The sequence below is a fragment of the Prionailurus viverrinus genome, chromosome B4 (genome assembly GCF_022837055.1).
Source record: "Prionailurus viverrinus isolate Anna chromosome B4, UM_Priviv_1.0, whole genome shotgun sequence".
In the NCBI taxonomy this organism is placed as follows: Eukaryota; Metazoa; Chordata; class Mammalia; order Carnivora; family Felidae; genus Prionailurus; species Prionailurus viverrinus.
In genome coordinates, this window is record NC_062567.1 from 53061687 (window position 1) to 53082721 (window position 21035).

The 21035-nt window shown below is 32.1% G+C and overlaps 1 protein-coding gene across 9 annotated transcripts in view; it reads right to left on the reverse strand.

Moving 5' to 3' along the window:
- Positions 1-21035, reverse strand: part of C2CD5 (C2 calcium dependent domain containing 5) — a 100808-nt gene that overhangs the window by 46671 nt on the left and 33102 nt on the right. For 6 of the 9 annotated variants that reach the window (XM_047865350.1, XM_047865354.1, XM_047865352.1 and 3 more), the window contains exons 8-10: positions 17847-17998; positions 12499-12584; positions 6396-6504 (exon numbers count right to left, since the gene is read on the reverse strand). In XM_047865350.1, the coding sequence (XP_047721306.1) occupies positions 6396-6504; positions 12499-12584; positions 17847-17998 (347 nt within the window). Of the gene's footprint in view, positions 1-6395; positions 6505-12498; positions 12585-14516; positions 14709-17846; positions 17999-18994; positions 19218-21035 lie in introns of those variants that run through there. The other 3 variants (XM_047865355.1, XM_047865356.1, XM_047865357.1) reach the window with 3 other exon arrangements.

Here is a 21035-nt window from a genome sequence, read left to right on the forward strand (position 1 = left end):
TAAACTCAGAAGAGAGAAAAAAGAGATCATAGGCATTGAGAGACAATGAGCTAAGACTTTTAAAATCTACTCTGAAAATATTTTTTATAACTCAACTTTCAAACAGACTTGGGTTTCCAAAAGATAGGACGCAAACGCTCACTGGGGCTTTAGACTTGTAGTTGTGTAGGATAATCCTAATCTCTCTTTCTCTCAGCTCAAAGTTGCCAAGAGACAATTTCACTTGCCACATTTTACTAATGACCAAGTCCTGCTGATTTTACATTTAAAATATTTACAAATTTATGGTTAAGAGTGTAAGCCCTGAAGCCAGAATAGTTAGGTTCATGCTGTAGCCCAACAACTACCTATTTTACTTTAGGAAAATTATTATTTCATTTTGCTCATCCACAAAATAGGAAAAATGTCTACCTCAGAGCTGTGTTTTGAGAACTGAATGACCTACTACCATAAAGCACTTAGAAGAGTGCCGGGCACACAGTAAGTGCTCTATAAACTTTAGCTCTCCTATCACCACCAAATCCTAGGTCACTCATCTGGCCAGAAATACTACAGTCAACTAACTAGCCTCCCTATCTCTAGTCCTGCTGCCTTTAAATCCATTCTCCATGCTATAATCAATGATCTAATACAAATGTAACCATTGGATACCCTGTCTTATTCCTATGCCGGCCCTGTTCCTGGCATGTCACAATACAAGATTTGCACATGGTGTCTCCTCCTTCCTAGCAGCAAGATTCATCTTGTCTTTCTCAAAGTCTGTTACCAAGCCAGAAACATAAGAAGGAAGATAAGAAAAAGTAATACTGTAATTTTAAAATAAATTCTCAGATAATTGAAGTTTTTTTTTTCCTTCTTCCTGCTCCATAAAAATATTTTCTATCACTGTAGTTAACACAACCTAGGACAGCAAAGCAGTAGAAAAAAGGACACACACAAAAAAGCTGAACTAACCAAGACATTCTGTATTCAATGTCAAACAACAGTATGAAGTAACTATGTAAATATCACACAAGTAATGGCTAGGATATTGTTTTGTAACACAGTGCTAAAGTTTCAGAACTACATTAAAAGGATGTAACAACATACCTCCAAATACACTGTCTGAAGTATAAATGTTAATCTCTTATACATCCTTCAAACTGAGCTCAAGAATTATATCTCCAAGCTTCCCTGCCACATAGTTAATTTATGCTGTCCTCGTTAGTTCTGTACCTTGTATCACACCACACCACACCATACCATACCACACACCCACACCACACCACACCACTCAGTAAACCATTAACATGTTTTTCTAATCTCCCAGAATATGACCTTTTTGTGAAAACAGGGTTACTGGCATCTTTGCACACCTATCATCTAGCAAACTGGCACAAAATAAACTCTAATAAATGCTTGCATATCATATTTCATGAGATACTATTGTGTGATTAAAAATGTTTTCCTATATCTTTCCACATTTTAATGTTTCTGAAATAAGAATGTCTAATAGTTAATATATTTAACATGGTAGTATTTCCTTCTCTTTCCTCTTGGGAAGCTATCATTAATTGATGATACCTTACATAATAAATGGTGTCAGAGAATCCAGGAAATACAATATTGATGAATAATTTCTCACATTAATAAAAATTATATCAACAATTATTTTTTTTTACTGATGTGGCCAATTATTGATTTTCTACAGTAATATAGGATAATAATGGCTAAATATTCCCTAATTACAGAGAAGAATACATAAATGATTTGAATACATTTATCATATTTTTGTTCAGAATTATATTATTTTTCCTAAACTAATATGAAAATCACTCTGACTTCTGAGTATGTTCCCCTACCATAAAGATTCTAATATCTTAGTCAAAAGCACAGAACTATGAGAACATTAAACTGAAAGTGTCATCTTTTATTTTTTTTTCTTTAAGATTTTAAAATAATCTCTGCACCAAACAGGGGCTCAAACTCACAACCCCAAGATCAAGAGTAACATGCTCTACTGACTGAGCCAGGTGTCCCTTATGTTCTTTTAATATTTCTGTAATTCATATCCATCTTTTTTTCATACACTTACTACCTGACTTTATTTTTAAATGATGGCAAGATATACTCTTTCCTCAACCGTGTTTCTCCTTGCCAAATTCTGTAATTCTGCTTACAGGCAACAAAGTATTAGACCTATTAAGATTTAACTGCTTTTCTACTTTCCAAGACTGTTCTATCATCTAACACACATCTCACTCTAAACATGTTTGCCCTGACAAATTTTAAGCTCCTTAAATTATTAATGATCACTCTGTTCCCAATGTCCTTTCCCTACATAATTAGGCTTTTTCTCTTCCTATTCACTAATCTGCTTAATTTTTAAAAATATGTTTATTAAATGAATCCAGCAGGGTATTTTTCCCACTAAAAACCAAGTATAACATATTCCATTCAAAATTATTATTTTAATTTTAATCAGTGTGATAATATACTGGCAAAAACTTGGACAGGAAATAGAGGTAATTTCCCTGACGACTTACCAATTGATAATCCACAAAGATTGGACCTTATCAGATTGTTTACTAGACTGAACTTAGGTAAATCTGCATGATTAACATGAGTTACTTCAGAGTCGAACATGTGTTACTTACATCAGAACTTACATCCTGGGCTCCTAAGAACAAAAAAGTTTACAATATTGAAAAGATTATGGGATATTATCTAAAAGGTGAGCCTCTTAGTGTCTTTGTTTCTCTGTAAATAGATATACTTTCTGACACAAAGAACTGGTAAAATTCTTTAGGCAAAATACCAGCTTCTGATACTGAATCAAAATGGTTCCATTATTTAATTCCACAAGTAACATAAAAATTTAGATATTTATATTAAGAGAATATGCTTTTATCAAAAAGAAAAATTGGCTTTGACTCTAAACCACATCATCAGCTGTAAGGTTATCTTAGTTTCTCTAAAAGCTACAAACTATATCCACAAGTAAAATTACTTAAAAAGAAAATTATATTCTCACATGGAAGGGGAAGGAAGGGAGCTCATGAAAGCTGTTCATCCCCCCCAAAATCTCTTACTTGCCAAATTTTGAAACACTTCTAGAATTATAAAAAAAATGGTAATAGTTGTACTTTCATAGTATTTATGGAATACTAAATATATTCAAACCTAAATAAAGTTTAAACATACTTTAAGTTTATCAAGCCTAGCCATTTAATACTAATATTTAACAATTAATATTTCTTTAATCATAAAGCTAATGTCTATCTCATTTACCTTATATGAAGAAACTATCCAAAATGTAATAAATATAATTTAAATTTAGCATTCTGAAAGCTAATTACCTAAAATAAGCCATTTATAATTTATGGTATTTCTATGGTTTTGGTTAATTCATTTTAGTTAACACATTTTTATATTTGCATTTCCATGGGAACTGTAAGAGTTATAACATATGTACTGCAGAATGTGTCTGTATAACTGAATTGATATTAAATCTATTTAATCTAGAACATTTCTAAAAACTTCACTGAGCTGCCATAATTTTTGTCAGCATATGTAGTACTGAATGACCATCAAAATACCTGAATTGAAACTATTCCAGTCTAGCAGTTTGTAAGATCTTGTGTTACCCATAATTCCGACAAAGGCTGAGTTCAAAACAGCAAATTAGTAGATCAGTTTTAGGTGCAGAATAGTAGGAAAAAAACAAAACAAAAAAAAAAAAACACTACAAACAAGAACACAATTGACAATACCACTCGACAGGAACTGGAAAGACACAGACAGCAGAGTTAATAAGAAGTAGAAATAGAAAGAGAAGAAGGAGCATGCTATCATAATCTAACATTAACTAAAGTCTAATTGTTTGAGATAATGACCTTGATTTTTAAAACCACCCCATTCTTTTCCTTGTTGTATATATCATGTTTGCTTAATATTTAACAAAAGAGAAAATTCTAAAAGAACTCCAAAATAATAATCCATAGTTAGCAGGTGGTAGTGGTTTTAAAATAAGATTTTTTTTCCTTCTACACTCAGTGTAAAATGAAAATTTCCCGCATTCACTAGTCAAAAAATACTGCAAGATTGATTTGAGAGTGCAAATACAGCACTTTTAACATTAACACATGCATTTCAATCCATTGTAAGTTTCTCTCAGCAGAGTAACTGAGTGTCATAAAATTAATACATCATCATGGTAGATGCTAATCTAGAGTTCTTTTTGTTTCAACATTCAGCGTTTTTCAACAAATTAAATCCTTTTCATAAATAATTATTTATGAAACATTAAGAACATTAAAAAAAGTTCTTAAGAGAATGTCCTTTTTTAATGCATCATACCTACATAAAACCCCCAAAATGTGATATTTATATCAAAACAATGTAATATTGAAACCATTAGAATATATAGCTGATTTGTATTTAACTGAAAATAAAACAAAATTAAAATATAGCTTATATATCATGAAAGAGCATTTATATATCTATGCCCATAACCTTTTGGGAAACAGCATATTAGTAACTGAAAATTTTTGAATTTTCATGTGAATTGAAAAAATTTCTGAAAGGGAAGGAAAGGAAGAGAATGCGTAAGCTGATAATTACAATACACAAATTGTATTCTGTAATAAGGAATACTGTTTTCTTCCCTGGGCCTGGATTCTTACATTTCTCACACCACTAGAATAAACTGGCAAGTATGATAAACCGTAAAAAAGAGTTTGTTGTAAAAAGCAATGTGATTTTAAATATAGCTCTTTACTTAACTTATTTAAATAACCCTTGTTTGTTCTCCCAGACTCTATAGCTTACTCAGAGTACATGGAAGCAACAATAAAATAAACATGTTTTCAGTAAACAGAAGATACCACCAACAGTTAAATATACTCCTGAAACCATGTTTGGAGCTTATGAGTGGGTGCCAGCTATCAAAATATTTGAGTCAATGGTGCATAGAAACACAGGTAACAAGCCTTGGGTCACACAGTTAATGTCAGGTGTATTAACTCAGTATTTCCTTGCACTTTCCAAATAATTCAAGTTCCCAAACACAAAGATACGGAACTTGCAGTGTCTTCAATGTCTCAATACGTTAAACTGGCATCATTCATATATAGAATGCCTTTAATTACTGCAGAATATACAATACTACGTTAAGAAAAGACCTCAAACTGGCCAGAAAAAATAAGGAACATCGGAAAAAAATAATAAACCAGAGAAGAAAAAGAGAAGACTAATGCTTAAAGTATGTATTTGTTCAGCTTCAGAGTTAAATAATCCTAGCTACTATTGCTCTCCTAAAATCTCATTCAGGGTCTGGAAAAAATTCCATTCTGTTTCTCTATAACTATTAACTCAAATGACATCAAACCACTTTTACTTTTTTTTTAATTAAAAAAAAACTGCATTAACTTTTTCTTTTTTAATTTAAAAGGATGGTAATGCTCTGTATCCTCAAAATCACTATCAGCAATGTTTTACATAAAATAGTTTCAAAGCATTTTATTCCTTTTGTAGCTGTCAGTACAAGCCTCAGGAAGAGGTTATTGGAAGTGACAATTCAAAATTTTCAAAAGCATGTATGCATATGTGCCAAATAAGAATACTAACATAACTTAGGTCTAAGGTATATCATCAAAATAATAAGTGGCTTGAATGAGTTACTGGGAATCCAGTCAGTGAGAGATGCAAGAAAACGCTCCAAACAGAAAATTTCTACCACACTTTTCATGCTTATTTTATATTCAGAAAAACCACCAAAGCATTCCTAATCCGAGGGCCTGAAACTGAGACTGGTTTGAGGCCTTTCTTTTACAATCATGGCCCCATGTTTTAAAAGAAGTGGCCTACTCTTCTTACCTGTTTGCTTATATAGAACAAATAGCTACAGAAAAGAGATCTTTTCTCTACGAGAAAGCAGACAGCACTTTTTTTTTTTAATTCTTAGACAATACACAATGTTTACAATTAAATTTCAAAAGAACACTTGCTTTTAGGAATAAGGAAATTACTAAAATAATCCACAAAGAGTTACTGCTAATGAAAACAATTAACATCTTAAGATAAGGGCTGCAATGGTCAAACTGTAAAAATTTATTATCTGTCTGGGTCAAATAGCAGACTCAGAAGTTAATTTAAAGATTCCCTCAAAGTGTTAACTAGGCCAAAAATGAATCAAAATTTGTTTTATATAAAAAAGCAACTAAAATATACTTCTACTTATTTGATTATTTTTAATTAAGATTACTAGAAATACTTAAAGCAACATGTGCCAGTTTATACTTTCATTTTCATTTCTCTTTTCAGATAGATTTGATTCTTTAAAACTATAAAAATCAGTTTTAATAACCACAGTTAAAGCAAATGAAACACTGAAAACAAACTCTTAAAGAACATACCAGGATTGTGGATGCGGTCCAAAAGCTTCACAGAACGTGCACTAACAACACCCCCAACATGCACGAGAAATCCAGGAGGGAATGCCGTCAAGGTAAAAAATGGAAATTCCTAGTAGAAAGAATGGGGGAAAAAATATAACTTGACCATGTGCAAAGTACAAAAAATGTGCTTGTTAAAAAGCCTGACCCCTTTAGATTATATTCATATTGTGAGATATGAATTCTATCCGTTAACAAAAGGCTACCAGTTATACCTCACTCATGCTTTGTAATTAAAAGTTTCCTTGGATGTTTGGAGTTCCTAATCCATTTTCCCATATATATCATGTTACACAGAATCCAAACACTCTTCTTATCAATTCTCAATGAGGAAAAAAAAAAAAAAAAAAAAAAAGGTTCTCAGAGTTCCAGTTTGAGATATGTGAACACACTCTTCCTTTCTCTCAATCTCTTACACTGATGCAAAATCACAGTAAGATGAGGGGATTCCCCTGCCCTTCTACTTCAGGTCTGCTTTGCAGTGGGGCAGACACCTCCTCACATACACACACCCAATTCCAGGCTACTGGTAAAGACTCTGAAGGACTGGTGCAAGAGATCTACAAGAATGTGGGACTGAAGGATGAGTGAGAGAATGTGCAGTGTGGGTTAAGAGATTCACAGAAAAGTGAAGGACAAATACCAAGTTGAAGTGGGCAGAGAATCACTGTGTGAGATTATTTACTCTATCAACAACGAGCAGCAGGAGAAAACTTAAGTACACAAATATATATTAAGGAAAAGGGAGAAGTATGCAGATGACAGCAAGGGAGGCAATAAAATTCCACAAGTTCTTCCAAGTTTTATTCTCCCCTTCTCTCTCAGGGATATCTTTCAATCTCATCAATACAGAGGCAAGAGAGAAATGGTAGAGAAAGGAAATTCATTGAAATAGCACCAGGAAGAAAGGGGAGCTCCAGTGGCTCTCCAAATATGGAGGCATCTCATATTACACAAACTGGATGCAAGAAAACGAAAATTAGTATCCAACTCAAATGGCTACAAGATTAACATAGATCACTTAAACAGAAATCACTTACCAGTAGCCTCAGCTATTCAGAACATAACTTAGAACTGGAAAATAAGCCAACCAGAACTCTCAACAGTCAAAAAAGAACTGTTATAGTTCCAAGTACTAAAGGTTATGTATTTGATTCATAAGAGATCCCTATAGATCATATCCATACTATGACATACAGCTATTATAAATATACAATTATAGGAACGTATTTTAAAATCTATCAGTATCTTTTTTTCTGGACAACAGCAGATTAAATGCAGCAAATGAAAGCTGGGAGATAAAGAGATACAGAGTACTACTAGAAGCAAGCACATTAAAAGCAGCAAGTACCGACTGAGTGCTTAAAGCATGGAGAATACAAACTCACCAAAGCATAATTCACAAAGCACAGCAACTTGGAGTCATTTAGCACAAAGGCAAACAGTCCTGCACACTTCAGTAACCCATTAAGATATAGTATAAAATACATATTATACATATGTGTCTATATCTATAGACACACATGAATTTAGAAATAAATTCAGACAGAATTTGTAAGGAGTCTTTAAATTAACAAGGGTAAGAAAATCCTAGGCTACATTAAAAAAAATTAAAAATCAATCTATGGAAATGGATAGGTTTGGCCCACCTGATAGGCAAAAGGAAAACCATGAAAAGATAGAACCTCAATTACATTACTATAAAATGTTTAGTCAAAATACCTCCTTACTTCCAATTGAACTTTTTAAACGTAAGTTTTAAATGGGAAATATATAAGTAAACTTATGCTATGAGAAATTTAAGTATTTTAAGTATTTAGGCCTCTAGGATTTTTGTTTTTCAACTTTAAGTACACAGTTTTTAAATTTTCTCAAAATACTGAGGTCAAAGTATAAAAAAAACACTTTGCATTTAATCTTTATACTTAAACATTTTGAATATTCTGGACAAGAGACACTGGAAATAAAATTTTTATAAGCTACATGAAAAGCTGTACTTCCTTCTAAAACTAAGAAATAAGTTAGGTAAATTGACATATTAGAAAACATGTGCATATAAGAATTTAGGTAAGGGGTGCCTGAGGCTGAGTCGGGTAAGCATCTGACTTTTGATTTTGGCTCAGGTCATGATCTCACAGTTCGTGAGTTCAAGCCCCATATTGGGTACAGCCTGCTTGGGATTCTCTCTCTTCCTCTCTCTTTCTGCCTCACCCTTGCTCATGCCCTCTCTCTCAAAATAAAAATAAAAATAAAAATAAAAATAAAAATAAAAATAAAAATAATTTTTTAAAAATAACTTCAAAAAAACAAAAAAGAATTTAGAGAAGTATAAAAATGAACCTAAATGATTTTTCTACTTGAGATTCTGACTCTTCTCCCAAATTCCAGAAGACAGATAAAGGGATAAGAGGGAAAGCATCATACTAGAGCTGGTGGTCATAGCAGAAAAAGTAGGGGAACGGCTGCCCAAAGACATGGACACCCACTCTGCCAATTTAAACTCTGTCCTACACGTCCCCAGTTGATCCAATCAGCACACCTACTCTAACACCCAATATTTAACCTGGCGTAAAAAAAATGGCATTGTTATGTAACCAAAATGACATTTTTGGATAACTCTCTCATAAGAACTACAGATGAACCTACAGAGGGCTGTTAAATACCTATCATCTCCACCCCCATCACCAGTGACTACTATGGCATACTTACAAAGTGCCAGCCCTCTGCAAAGTATCTTAAAATTATGCTTTATAATCTTTCCCACACCCTAAAGTAAGAGTTAAGAGGGCCTAGACTCTACACGAGCAACAAATCTTATCATATGGCTTCTTGTCATTTTTTATTAAAACAGTGAGGCAAGGAGCTGGTTTTAATCTCTAGTCTATCATAACACCTGATGAATTTATAGGTTTTGTTCCATTGAAAAGAACAGCTTCTGGGGCACCTGGAAGTGCCTGACTTAACAGTTAAGCATCTGACTTCGGCTCAGGTAATGATCTCACGGTTGGTGAGTTTGAGCCCTACATCAGGCTCTGTGCTGACAGCTCAGAGCCTGGAGCCTGCTTTGGATTCTGTGTCTCCCTCTCTCTCTGCCCCTCCCCTGCTCAGAGACCACAGAAGACATTTTCTCTGAAGAGTCCTAATATTTAAAGTGCCTTCCCTTGTGCTACCTAGGTAAGAATTCATATGTTGATATTTTGACATAAGCCAAGTGCATACAGTATAAATCTATTTAATACTATGTGTCCAAAGACAGGCTAGTTGGAAAATCTGGAAACACAATAGGAATAATTTTTTAACATTTAAATAGGATTTTTCTTAAAATATATTTAAATCATTTATTTTTTATCAAATATATTTTTTATTATCCTGAGATACCTTGGTCAACTTTCTAGATATAAAACCCCATGCCAGGTTCCTACTATGATTTATTGCATAATTTTACTCAACTTTTGCAAAGATCATAATTTATCAAAAGAGTTTGGTTTATATCAATGTTTCCCAAAGTATGTTCCTCACTAGCAGGTATTTTAAGTGGAATATTCTATTGTAAACTATATTTGGAAATACTACGTTAAACCAAGTCAACTAAGTTTCTTTACTGAAGAAAAGAAAAATATACATCTCAGCATCTGAAAAGTAACTTCATTTTTCCTAGAGGTAAAAGAAGAGTCATACTGAAAAATAAATCTATTTGCTTTACATCAAATAGTTCATAGGTGGAACCTAAATTTAAATAAAACTTTTATCTCTATATCTTATCTCCTAGTAATCTGACACCTATCACCAAGATCTCGTCAAGTTATTTTTTACTGATTTTGTGAAAGAAAAAAGATAACATTTTTATTTTTGATAACTGCTATTTGAATAACTCATTAAATAAAAGATGCTGGACAAAGTTTCTCAAGGAAAAAAAAAAAGCCATACAATTTATTAAGGGTGGCAAAGGGTAGAAAAGAATATTTTAAAAATGAATATAAAAAATGATATAGCATATTTGCAATTTGATCTAGTATTCAAGTTGGCAGAGTTAAGACATATCTGAACTCATATGGGGAGAATTCTTCATACTTCTGTACAAATCTTTCCCAAAACAAAGACATACATACTAGTGGTAGCCACAGCTTTTTAGGAAAGCTAAAGATCATAATGCTTGTTCTATTTTTTATATACCCAGGATAGAGAGGTAGTTTCCTAAACTCAAGTGACTACTGCAGGGTTAGGTAACATAAATATATTGCCAACTCAGGTTTTACAAAGTTGTAAATGAAAACTAGAGTTTTCCCACATCTTTACCGTTAATTCCATGAAAAGTATCTAATAATGTATGCCTCATGTAGTAATGTGTCCAAAACTTTAAGAATGTTTAAAACCATATTTGAAAACATAAATTTTATCCAAACTAAATCTAAAATAGTTTTAACTGATTAGTATTTTCTTTTCTTTTAAAGCTAGGTGTTTTCAAAAGTTCCTAATATAGATAATGAAGTCACAGGCACAACATACAGGCAAAATCTCACATCAAACATCAAGGCAACCCAAATTTTTCTGTTCTTGTGAATTCTAGAACGATAATTACAGGAAATGCTCCTTGTGTAAGGAACTCTGTAGAGAGTGTAATACTGGGAGTGGGGGAGGAGGAAGAGCATTCTAGCCTAACAAATGAGAAGGGAACACGCACACCTTCACTCTGACCCTCTTTTCCGTGTTTCTAGTCTTTTTCTATATTTGGTTTTAACAAATGGTTTGAATGGTTAAGTGGGCTTTTGCAGGAGAGTAGCTGGTATGCCTGCAAGGTGTGAAAGTAGCTCAAAGGCAATTGCTGCCTGATAGGTACAAAGCAAACAACTGTGTGCAGCTAAAGTCTCATCCTTCTGCTTAGCTCAGCTCTCCTCTTCCCTAGCCTTGTCTAAAGGGCAAACAGTGCATACAGGTACTTCCAGCACAGGAAAGAAAGTCTAAAAAAAGTCTAAAAAAGAAGTTGTTATATTGTTTGTAATAATAGGATCTGAAAAAAACTATTCTCAAAAGCTAAACTCTAGAGAAGAAATACGTGTGTTTTATAGAATGCATTCTTTTGTAGGTGTCTACTATGTTTTATCTTTTTTTTGTAATGCTAGTATAAAATGGAACATGTAAAAGAAAATTCTATAAATGCTTATAACTTCCAAATCAGACACAATGAAAGCTATGAACTGTGCCTTAAAATAACTGACATAACATATAAGTAATCATGCACTGCATTAAAGAGAAAAAAAAAATGAGCCTCATAGTGCTGATAAATTTTTAAAAATTGCATTACAGAAAGAAAAAAAGCTGGCAACATTTGTTAAAGCTTAAATAAAACTTAAATGATCAAGATTAAAACTAGAAAAGCTACCAATACAAGAAACAGGCTCTCACACGTTCAGAAACATACCCGCCTTCTACAGAACCTATGAGGCGATCCTCCCTTAGCAATGAAGTTTATACAAAAAACAAAAAATAAAAAGAGAAAAATCATCCAAAAATTTTAACTATTCATTTTCCCATTTAACATTGTTAACTAAACATTAAACTTATAATAATTAAAGAGATGTATTCACATACCAAATAACCACAATGTTTATGTTAATCTGTAGAAATATGAATCTGTGCATTTTTTACCCCTAAGAGATTGGCCAGCCATAAGAATAATTTTAGCATATAAACATATTAATATATTAAAGAATTATTTTAATATAATACAACTAAAATATTTTTTCTGAGAAAACTCTATTTCCTTTTATATACTATAATTTTAATGCAAAATTAGAAATGACTTCATCATTCAATGGATATTTCCAAATAGACTATTTCTAATAAAAGACTGGAGGACGAAACAAAAAAGTTACAGAACTATTCCAAATTAAAAGTAATTATTCATAAACAAATTACTTTGATGCCTTAAATAAATTATGGACTGCAAAATTACATTATAGGTACATGATCAAAACTAGCTTATGGAAATAAGTTAAAAATGCATGGAAGCATACTAAAAAACACATTAACAGTTTAAGAATAAAGAATGTTGAGCAACTCTTACCCTTTGTTCCAGTGCTGACTGAGTCTGTTGTCTTAAAAGAGCTTTAAACGGCCCCCCTTCTTTTCCAGCACTACCACTTCCCATTCCTACAGAACATCGGTACATAAATATCAACCAAAAAACAGCTATAGAAACAAAGTTTCAATTGCATTCATCTTCATAAATATCATGAGTTGAAATCTATTAAAGTGATCCAAACTTTAAAGTACTTCATATAGCATGTATTTTACTCGATTTTATTCACAAAGTTTTCTTTAGAAGCAAGATGTCAAAGCCATACTGATCACCATTGGTTCTAGACTGAATTTGTTCTAAACCTTATTTTTTTAATTATGGTAATGTGATGAATTTTTGTATAATAGTCAACTTTGAAAAGTTGAGTCTTCTAATATAAAATAACCAAGATACTACCAATTACAGTGAGCCTTGAACAACATGGATTTGAACTGCATGGGTTCACTTACACGTGGATTTTTTTCCAGTAAATACAGTAGAGTACTGTAAGTGTACTTCCTCTTCCTTATGATTTTCTTAATGACATTCTCTTTCCTCTAGCCTATTTCACTGCAAGAATACAGTATATAATACATATGTACAAAATACGTGTTAATCGATTATTTATGTTATCAATAAGGCTTCCAGTCAAAAATAAGCTATTAATAGTTACACTTTGGGGAATCAGAAGTTATAAGTTTATGTCAGCTTGTCCAGGGGTGTGTTGTTCAAGGATCAACCGTCCCTCACTATGCTAACAATTTAAGAATACTAAAAGAATGTTTAAAAGTAAATACAGAGAGGATAAGCACTAATTGTGCTCACTTAAAATATTCCAAAATTCTCTAAAGAGCATGAGTTTTAGGCAATTTTGAAATATAGTTGTATCTATTTTCTGATAACTTCCCATTCCTAAATATATCGTTCATGACAAAACACTATTAACATTCATAATTTTTAATAATCATTTGTAAAAACCAACATAAAAGTATTTTTAAAAAGTAAAAATCACAGACATATAATAGACACATCACAAATGTACATAGTTATGGATGAAAGAATATTTCCCAAGCCCTTAGATGTATTTTTTTAAAGACTTAATTTTTCATTTCTTTCCCTACTTTAATTTTATTCTTTTGATAATACCAATAGACCAATTATGGTCAAAGAATTATAGAAAGCAGGGGATAGGTGAGAAACTAACACTCTACAGACTGGAATTAACAGTTCAATCCCACCTTTTCAAAACTGAAGATACATACAGTCGGATTTACTGCAATGACTTCAAAAAGGAACTAATTTACCTTTACATTTTTAGCTGTTCTTGGATAAGGAAACAAATGTTAGCATGTGTATAGTCCCATTCTGTTCTTTAAAAATAAAAAAGAAACGTATTTTTCTTTTAGTAACCCAAACATGATTTTTAGAGACTATACAATACTAAACATAGAAATGAAACTAAGATCTTTATATGAAGCATACTGAAAGCCATAAAATAAAATGTAATCTTGTAGAGATAAACAAAACATAAGAAAATACAGCAGAATAATTTGAAAATTAATGCAATGGACAGAATAAAAATGGATAATGAAAGAATACCACCAAAATGAGACTTAAACTGATTCAAACAATAATTTACTAATGTAACCATATGGCTTAGCAACATGATGGTGCAGGTCCAAAGTGAATGGAGTTGGTGTGAAGGGAAAGAAAGTAAAGCATCTAAAACAGAAACTCTAGTAATGAGAACCTAATAATCATTGGAAATATACAGATCTATGTCCTCAGACATAATTTTTTAGTATATAAAATAATTTCAGCAGAATATTCATAATTATCCATCAAGTAATCCTCAATCACATCCTCACGATCATTCTAATCATTTAACTCTGTCCACCAATAAGAAAAATAAGAAGTATGCCCTGTATAAAACACCCAATACTTCTTCACAATATGAAATAATTAATCATTTTAAAGGTGATTTAAAATAAAGGGATTAAAAAGCTGACATAATGTGATCCTACCAGAAGCAGCCAGGAACAGCTCTTCACTGAAAGAAACACTTTTCCTCAGAACTGGGCTGACAAGGCTAGAGTGATGAGGGGGAAGGCTAGACTCCGAGAGGAGGAGACAGGACTTTTTAAGATGAAGGGAACCACAAGAGAGAGAGGGGGAGCTGGGACACAGGTAAATCCTAGGCCCCTGTGGGTAAGGTGCTGTAGAGGAAAGTAGCAGAGAAAAGATGCAGATTCAGAAGATGATCAGAAAATGCAGGATAAGGAAAGCAATGATGAAGCAAAACATAACAGTAAAAATGAATTTTAAAATGCTTACATAAATTACACTAAGCATAGGAAGTCATTAGCAAGACCATCTACCCAACATAATATAAATAAAAGGCATAGTCTAAAACTTAGCAAAACTTTTACAAACTCCACATTCATTAAAATTTTTTAAATCAGGATTTAAATTAGAATTTTATGCCATTCTAATCACTTTGAGATGATTTCTCAAAAACACTTAAATTACCTGCCCTTTTTTTTTTTTGCTTAAGAATGCATAAAGTTAAAATGTGCACTTCATAAATTTTTAAAGCCAGAAACTTGTTGCCTCAAATACAAACATCATTTAAAATGGCAAAGTTCAGTTCTTCAAATGTTACTAAAATATATCACTTATGAGTATTTTAATTGAATACCCATAAAAAAAGCAAATGACCACATTAAACAGTTGCCATCATTAATTAAAAAAATATAGACATTAGCTTCTTTCTATCCAGATTTGAGATATATGTTACTACTTTTCTTTTTCCTCTAAATTTTAAATGCTAAAGTCTGATCATAACACTGCATTTACAAAGACTTTCATACCTAAGGTGCAAATACTCTCTAGATTACAAAAACTACAAATGGTTAAAAGCCTGATTTTTTTTTTTAAAGTAAAAAATTAGCTTGACTCAGCTGTCAAATCAATTATCTTAACACTAGTATTCTAAAATTCCATTCCTACTGGTTGAGTACTTGGGAAAAAATATGAAAATAAAACCTGGTAAAATGTCAAAAATTAGAAACTATAGAAATAAATCAATATGAATTTTTTTAAATGATACCTACATGAAAAATAGATGATAGCTTTAACTACAAATAGAAAAACAACTTTCTCAGTCTAAAGCTTTATTAACTTATTCTATTTCTGGCTCCCCAGTTTACATAAATCAATCCTAGTCACCTTATCTCCACTATTTCTCAAGAGACTGATTTTGTATATAGGTAAATTTGAAGGCAGAGAAACATGAAATACATGCTCAATTATAGTTTTAGAAGTTTTAAAACAATCATAATTTTTCCATTTCAGATCTCCTTTGGAATGGCCCTCAGGAATATTCAAAGATATTTAGGGACTCATGATAAAGCCAAAAGACTAAAAATTGCTAATGTTCTATAAGTATGCTACTAAAAATAGTGAATAGCATATGATAGTAGCAAAACAAAATAATTTATTTAGAGGCAGCTGATGAATATAGACATATATGAGAATAATAACTATTATACATAAATCTTTAAAAACTAAAGCTTTGGAGCTAGAAAATAAAATGCAATAAAGTTTTCATTGATAATACAATTGCCTAAGAGAAAGCTAAGAGAATCTGATTCAGTTAATTTCTTACTTCATAATCTTTTCGTACTTGGACTTTTTGGTGAATTAAAGAAAAGGAAGCAGAAAGACCAAGAAAATATTTTCAAAAATTTATCTGTGGGGGGCACCTGGGTGGCTCAGCCAGTTGAGAGTCCGACTCAAACTCAAGTCTTGATCTCATGGTTCCTGAGTTTGAGGCCCACATCTGGCTGGCTGCTGTTGGCGGCAGCAGAGAGCCTGCTTGTTTCAGATCCTCTGTCCCTTCTCTCTCTGCCCCTCCCCCACTAGCGCTCTCTCTCAAAAATAAACATTAAAAAAAATTCATTTGTGGTATGGCAAAGAAAAATGAAAACAAGAATACTGAAAAAGTAACAAGGAATACGCAAAGAGCCAGCAGTAAAAGCCTGAAAAACGTTTTTAGGAAAACTTATTCTTCAAATACTATCTAAATCTCCTTGTTTTGATAGGCATGAATTTGAAGGCCTGAATCTCATCCTTTATTTAAAAATAAAAAATTTTCACTGAAGTTTGAATGGTTCAGTTTTTACGGCATAAATATGGTTAAGATGCCACAATCCACAGCATCAATTACTATAAAGTATCTCATGATTTTTAGATGTTATTCATATTACGTGTATATATATAAAAATAAAGCTATTCTTTTCAAATAATTAGGTATTCATATTTATCTTCCTCACATTTTGTGACTACATTTATAAAAGTAGATACTAAATCTACAGGCTTTCTTTTTAATGCCCTTTCTTTATAAGTAGCATTGGTTTTGGAATTGGATTGCTTTTCACTGTTTTCATAAAATCTGAGATCATTTCATAAATCTCTTGCCTAACACACAAAAGGTTATTAACACTGATAAAAACAACACAAGAACTATACAAAATGTCTTCATCAATCTGGAGAGAAAACTGTAAGACAAAGATAGTATTTACAAAAATTGCTAACTACTAACTTTTTAATTTTTGTATTTTACTTTTCTTAACAATACTGTTTTAAAGATTTGAATAACTCTACTTTAATAAGTAATGTAATAATTTGACTTTTTAAACAATCTTTTATCAGAAAACATTCATAAAAACTCACAGAAATTATTTATCAAAATACAAATAGTAGGGGGAAAATTATAAACTTCATACATTGAGAAATATGTAAGAGTAAGTAAAGCAAAAATGCTATTTTCTAACCTAGAGAGTAAGAGTAGCAAAACCAAACATTTTAAATAACAAGAAGTTAATAGATATATGTACTCCAATATAACCATTTCAATTGTTCCAAAAATGTTTTCATAATAAAATCTTAGAATTAAGTTCAGAAAAACAGAAAAATGAATTCAAAAATGCTTCTACTGCATGAAGAACTGGATTGCAAGCTACTAGTGTTACTTTCTACGCAAAAGCTTTAGAATGTTATTCCTTACAATATGAGCATGAAATGAAAAACGTCTACATGCAAAAATAAATTCTGAACTTCGTATCTACACTATGATTAAATCAATAAATGCAGATCTTTGAACAAGCTAATTTCTGAACTATATGAAATTTTCATATTTTAATGGTGGTAACTGAAAATGATCAGTATTCACATTGTCCTTTAACTTAAATGCCAAAAACAGGAGGGAAGCCTTGGATGGAAAGCTAATAAAGAACAGAAACAAACTTGAAAAAAATAAAAGAAAAAGAAAAAGGTGGGTGGAAGCGCCTTACCAGTTTTGGGTGTCAAACTCAAATCTGTGTCAGAAGAAGAGGACTGTCGACTGTAGGACTTGGAAGGTGAAAAGGAATAAGTTTGGTTTTTCAGAGGGGTTGAGGGTCCTGATGAGTGAGTATTGGGATTGGGATCTTCATTGAAGGGAATCCTGCCAGAAGAAGGTGGAGAAATATTAAGCAATCATGTGCCAAAGGACGTGACGGAAGGCAGCATGATCCAAACACCAGGAAAGTATTGGGCAGGGCCAGCAGTCATTTCTTAAGTGTGGAGCTGGGTATGAGGTCAAAGACAACCAATTGCTATTTAACCATTCATCATTCTCCAGAGAAGTAATCATCTGCACTGGAACAGTTAATAAGCCAAGTAAAAAAGCAAAGAAGCATGAGATGACAGACTAAAGGGGTAAAAAATATTAAAAGGAGAAATAAAAAGAATAAATACATGACTGAAAATACTTTCAAATAAACAATGCTTTTTTTAAGTACAAAAGAAAAAATGATGCTGCAAATGGTATGTGCAAATATTCACAATTGTTTTTATATTTGCACACACTGATATCTTCAAAAGAAAAATGTTTCCTTATCCTATAGCATCAAGAGTGCCACAGCTAAAAACACAACAGAGAGAAAAATGAATACAGCTACACAGAACCATTGTATTTTACACAGAATAGTTGCTTACCTGTTTTCCAAAGCTCTCTTCCACAGAATAAAACAGACCCTACTATGTAACAGGTTTTATACATAATAAAATAAGCAAATCAGAAGCCTTGCCAGCTATATCATATAGAATCCAGTAATCAATTTTATTTCTAACCAAATGCAGAAATAATGGCAAATCCTAGAGGACTGCCCTAAAAACTTACAGGATACATACATACAATAGAGTTCTTAGAGGATCTATGGAAGAGACTTTGGAAGCTAGAAGAACACTTTCACTTCCAAGTAGTTAGAACCTCTGCGGTGGCTAAATACTGGATTTCTTCACTGCAGCTGGACTTCAAGTGAGAAAAGGAGGAGAAGGAAAAGACTGATGGTACCTGCCTAACCTAAGCTACCTGCCTACCTGCCTGCCTGCCTGCCCTTGGCAGCCATGCTGCCTGTGGCCTGCCTTCCCCAGCTCTGGAGTCTGAGCAGTCTCGTACCAGTATAGATGAGAGTGGGAACAGACACAGAGAAGTTCTGAGTAAGTCGTGAGCCAGTAGCAGTATGAATTGGGCTGTTGTGAGTCGAGCGGCATCCATGGCTTGGAGGATGAACCAGCGGAGACCTGAGGGAATTTGTAGTCAAAGCGGAAGAAAAGAAAACAATACATACAACAGATAGCAAAGTTATGTTAAAATAATTTCAAAGGAGCTTTAGTTGGGGGAGAGGAATTTTTAATCTCCAACATGCAAAAAACAAGTCAAAATTTAAAAAGAATAGCTAAATACTAACTTGACAGGATACAGTTATAGTTTTAAATGATCAGATTAATAATAATAATTAGGACTGTGAATAAGAAAAATAGCAAGCAGAAATAGTGGCATTAAATAAGAAAAAGACTAAGATTTGTATTTTAAGATGTTTAAAATGTTTTCATCACCATAAAGCTTACTTACTACACAGTATTTTAGGGACAAAACACCCATAAAAGTGAAAAGTCAAATATAAAGTTCTTATGTTACTTCTGAAATTGAATGGATGTAATTAATTATATTTTTCCATAAAGAAAATTTAACAGAACTGTTTCTGTAATAGTGGTACTTAAGATTATGAGAAATGACAGCACAAAGAAAAATGAATGAAATGGATATAAGCAAATGTAAACATTCCAGTATTTTAGCACAGCAAGTATATTGCTTAAAAAACAGGTTACACTGGGGAAAAAAACAAAGCAAGGGGACATTGCTTTTCAAAACACATTAATAAAACAATATAGATAATTTTTATCTAGCTGTCAAACAGAATATATTATTTAAATTTAAACAGAATTTATTAAACTACATTCTGAATTGAAATTTTGTAAGATATCAACTGACATCCTGCAAGATCATATCTATATGTATGTATAGATATATTTAGCTCACATACACAGATACATATTCACATATAATATTTACATTTTCATGAGGAAATTTTGCTAAAAGGGCACAGTTATGTTGAATGGTAGGAATGGCATATTAAACTAAGAATCCTATACTTCATATTAGCAATTATTTCACTACGTACTGCCTTCACTCATGCATGAGGGAAAAAGAATCAAATGTGAATATACTCTAAAAATATATCCTCATTTTTTAGAATTCAAATTAAAAGCAGATCAAGAGCTCAACTCTTCCTGGCCTTTTCTTTTTTACTGGCCAGTGAACATTCCCAACAATCACAGTCTGTCAAGGTTCAAACATGAGCTATCATTAATGGGCAACAATAGGTCTTTCACATAGTCTATGGACTACTTTCTGAAAACATCACTGATTTTACAATAGGACAATGTTTCTGTTTTTGTTACTAGTTTAAATTAAAAATGTGTTTAATACAACTGATAAAAATCAAACATCTCATTGGTGACCTATGTGTATACAAACAACTGAGTGAGGTTTTATTTGTTTTTTCTTTCTCTGTTGAAGTGACTAATGAAGTTAAAAATTCTAAGAATCAGGGATGTACAGAGGAGAAATTACAATTAATATCTCTTAGAAAGTACTTTTTTTGTAAGTAGAGAAGCAGTAAATTGTATTTAAATGCACTTTCTATCATCAAAATACTTCAGCAAGGACGTATCAAAGAGATTTACATTATGCATTACACTAACCATCTGAAAGGAAAAAAATAAACCAATGAAGTAGAACACACCATTAATAAAGGTAAAATAAAATGAATAAAATAAAACGAACATTGTAAAAGTTTCAATGTATGACATCTAATTAAAATCCCAAATACCATCTGTATTCTTGGGAGTTCTAATTCTTATCAGTCTCCTTGTATGAAAGATTATCTTGCAATAATACCTCAGTGACATTTCTAATAATAAATCCATTCAGACAGGAATATAATCCAAACTACCTTTTATCAAATTCTTATCTAGAATCAGTTATAATTAAACATCTATAATTATTACAATCAGTTGAATCACAAAACAATTTAAACTAGCACCCAAATTGATTCATTATCAAAAATACAAAGAAGGTGGCTAAAATAAAGAAG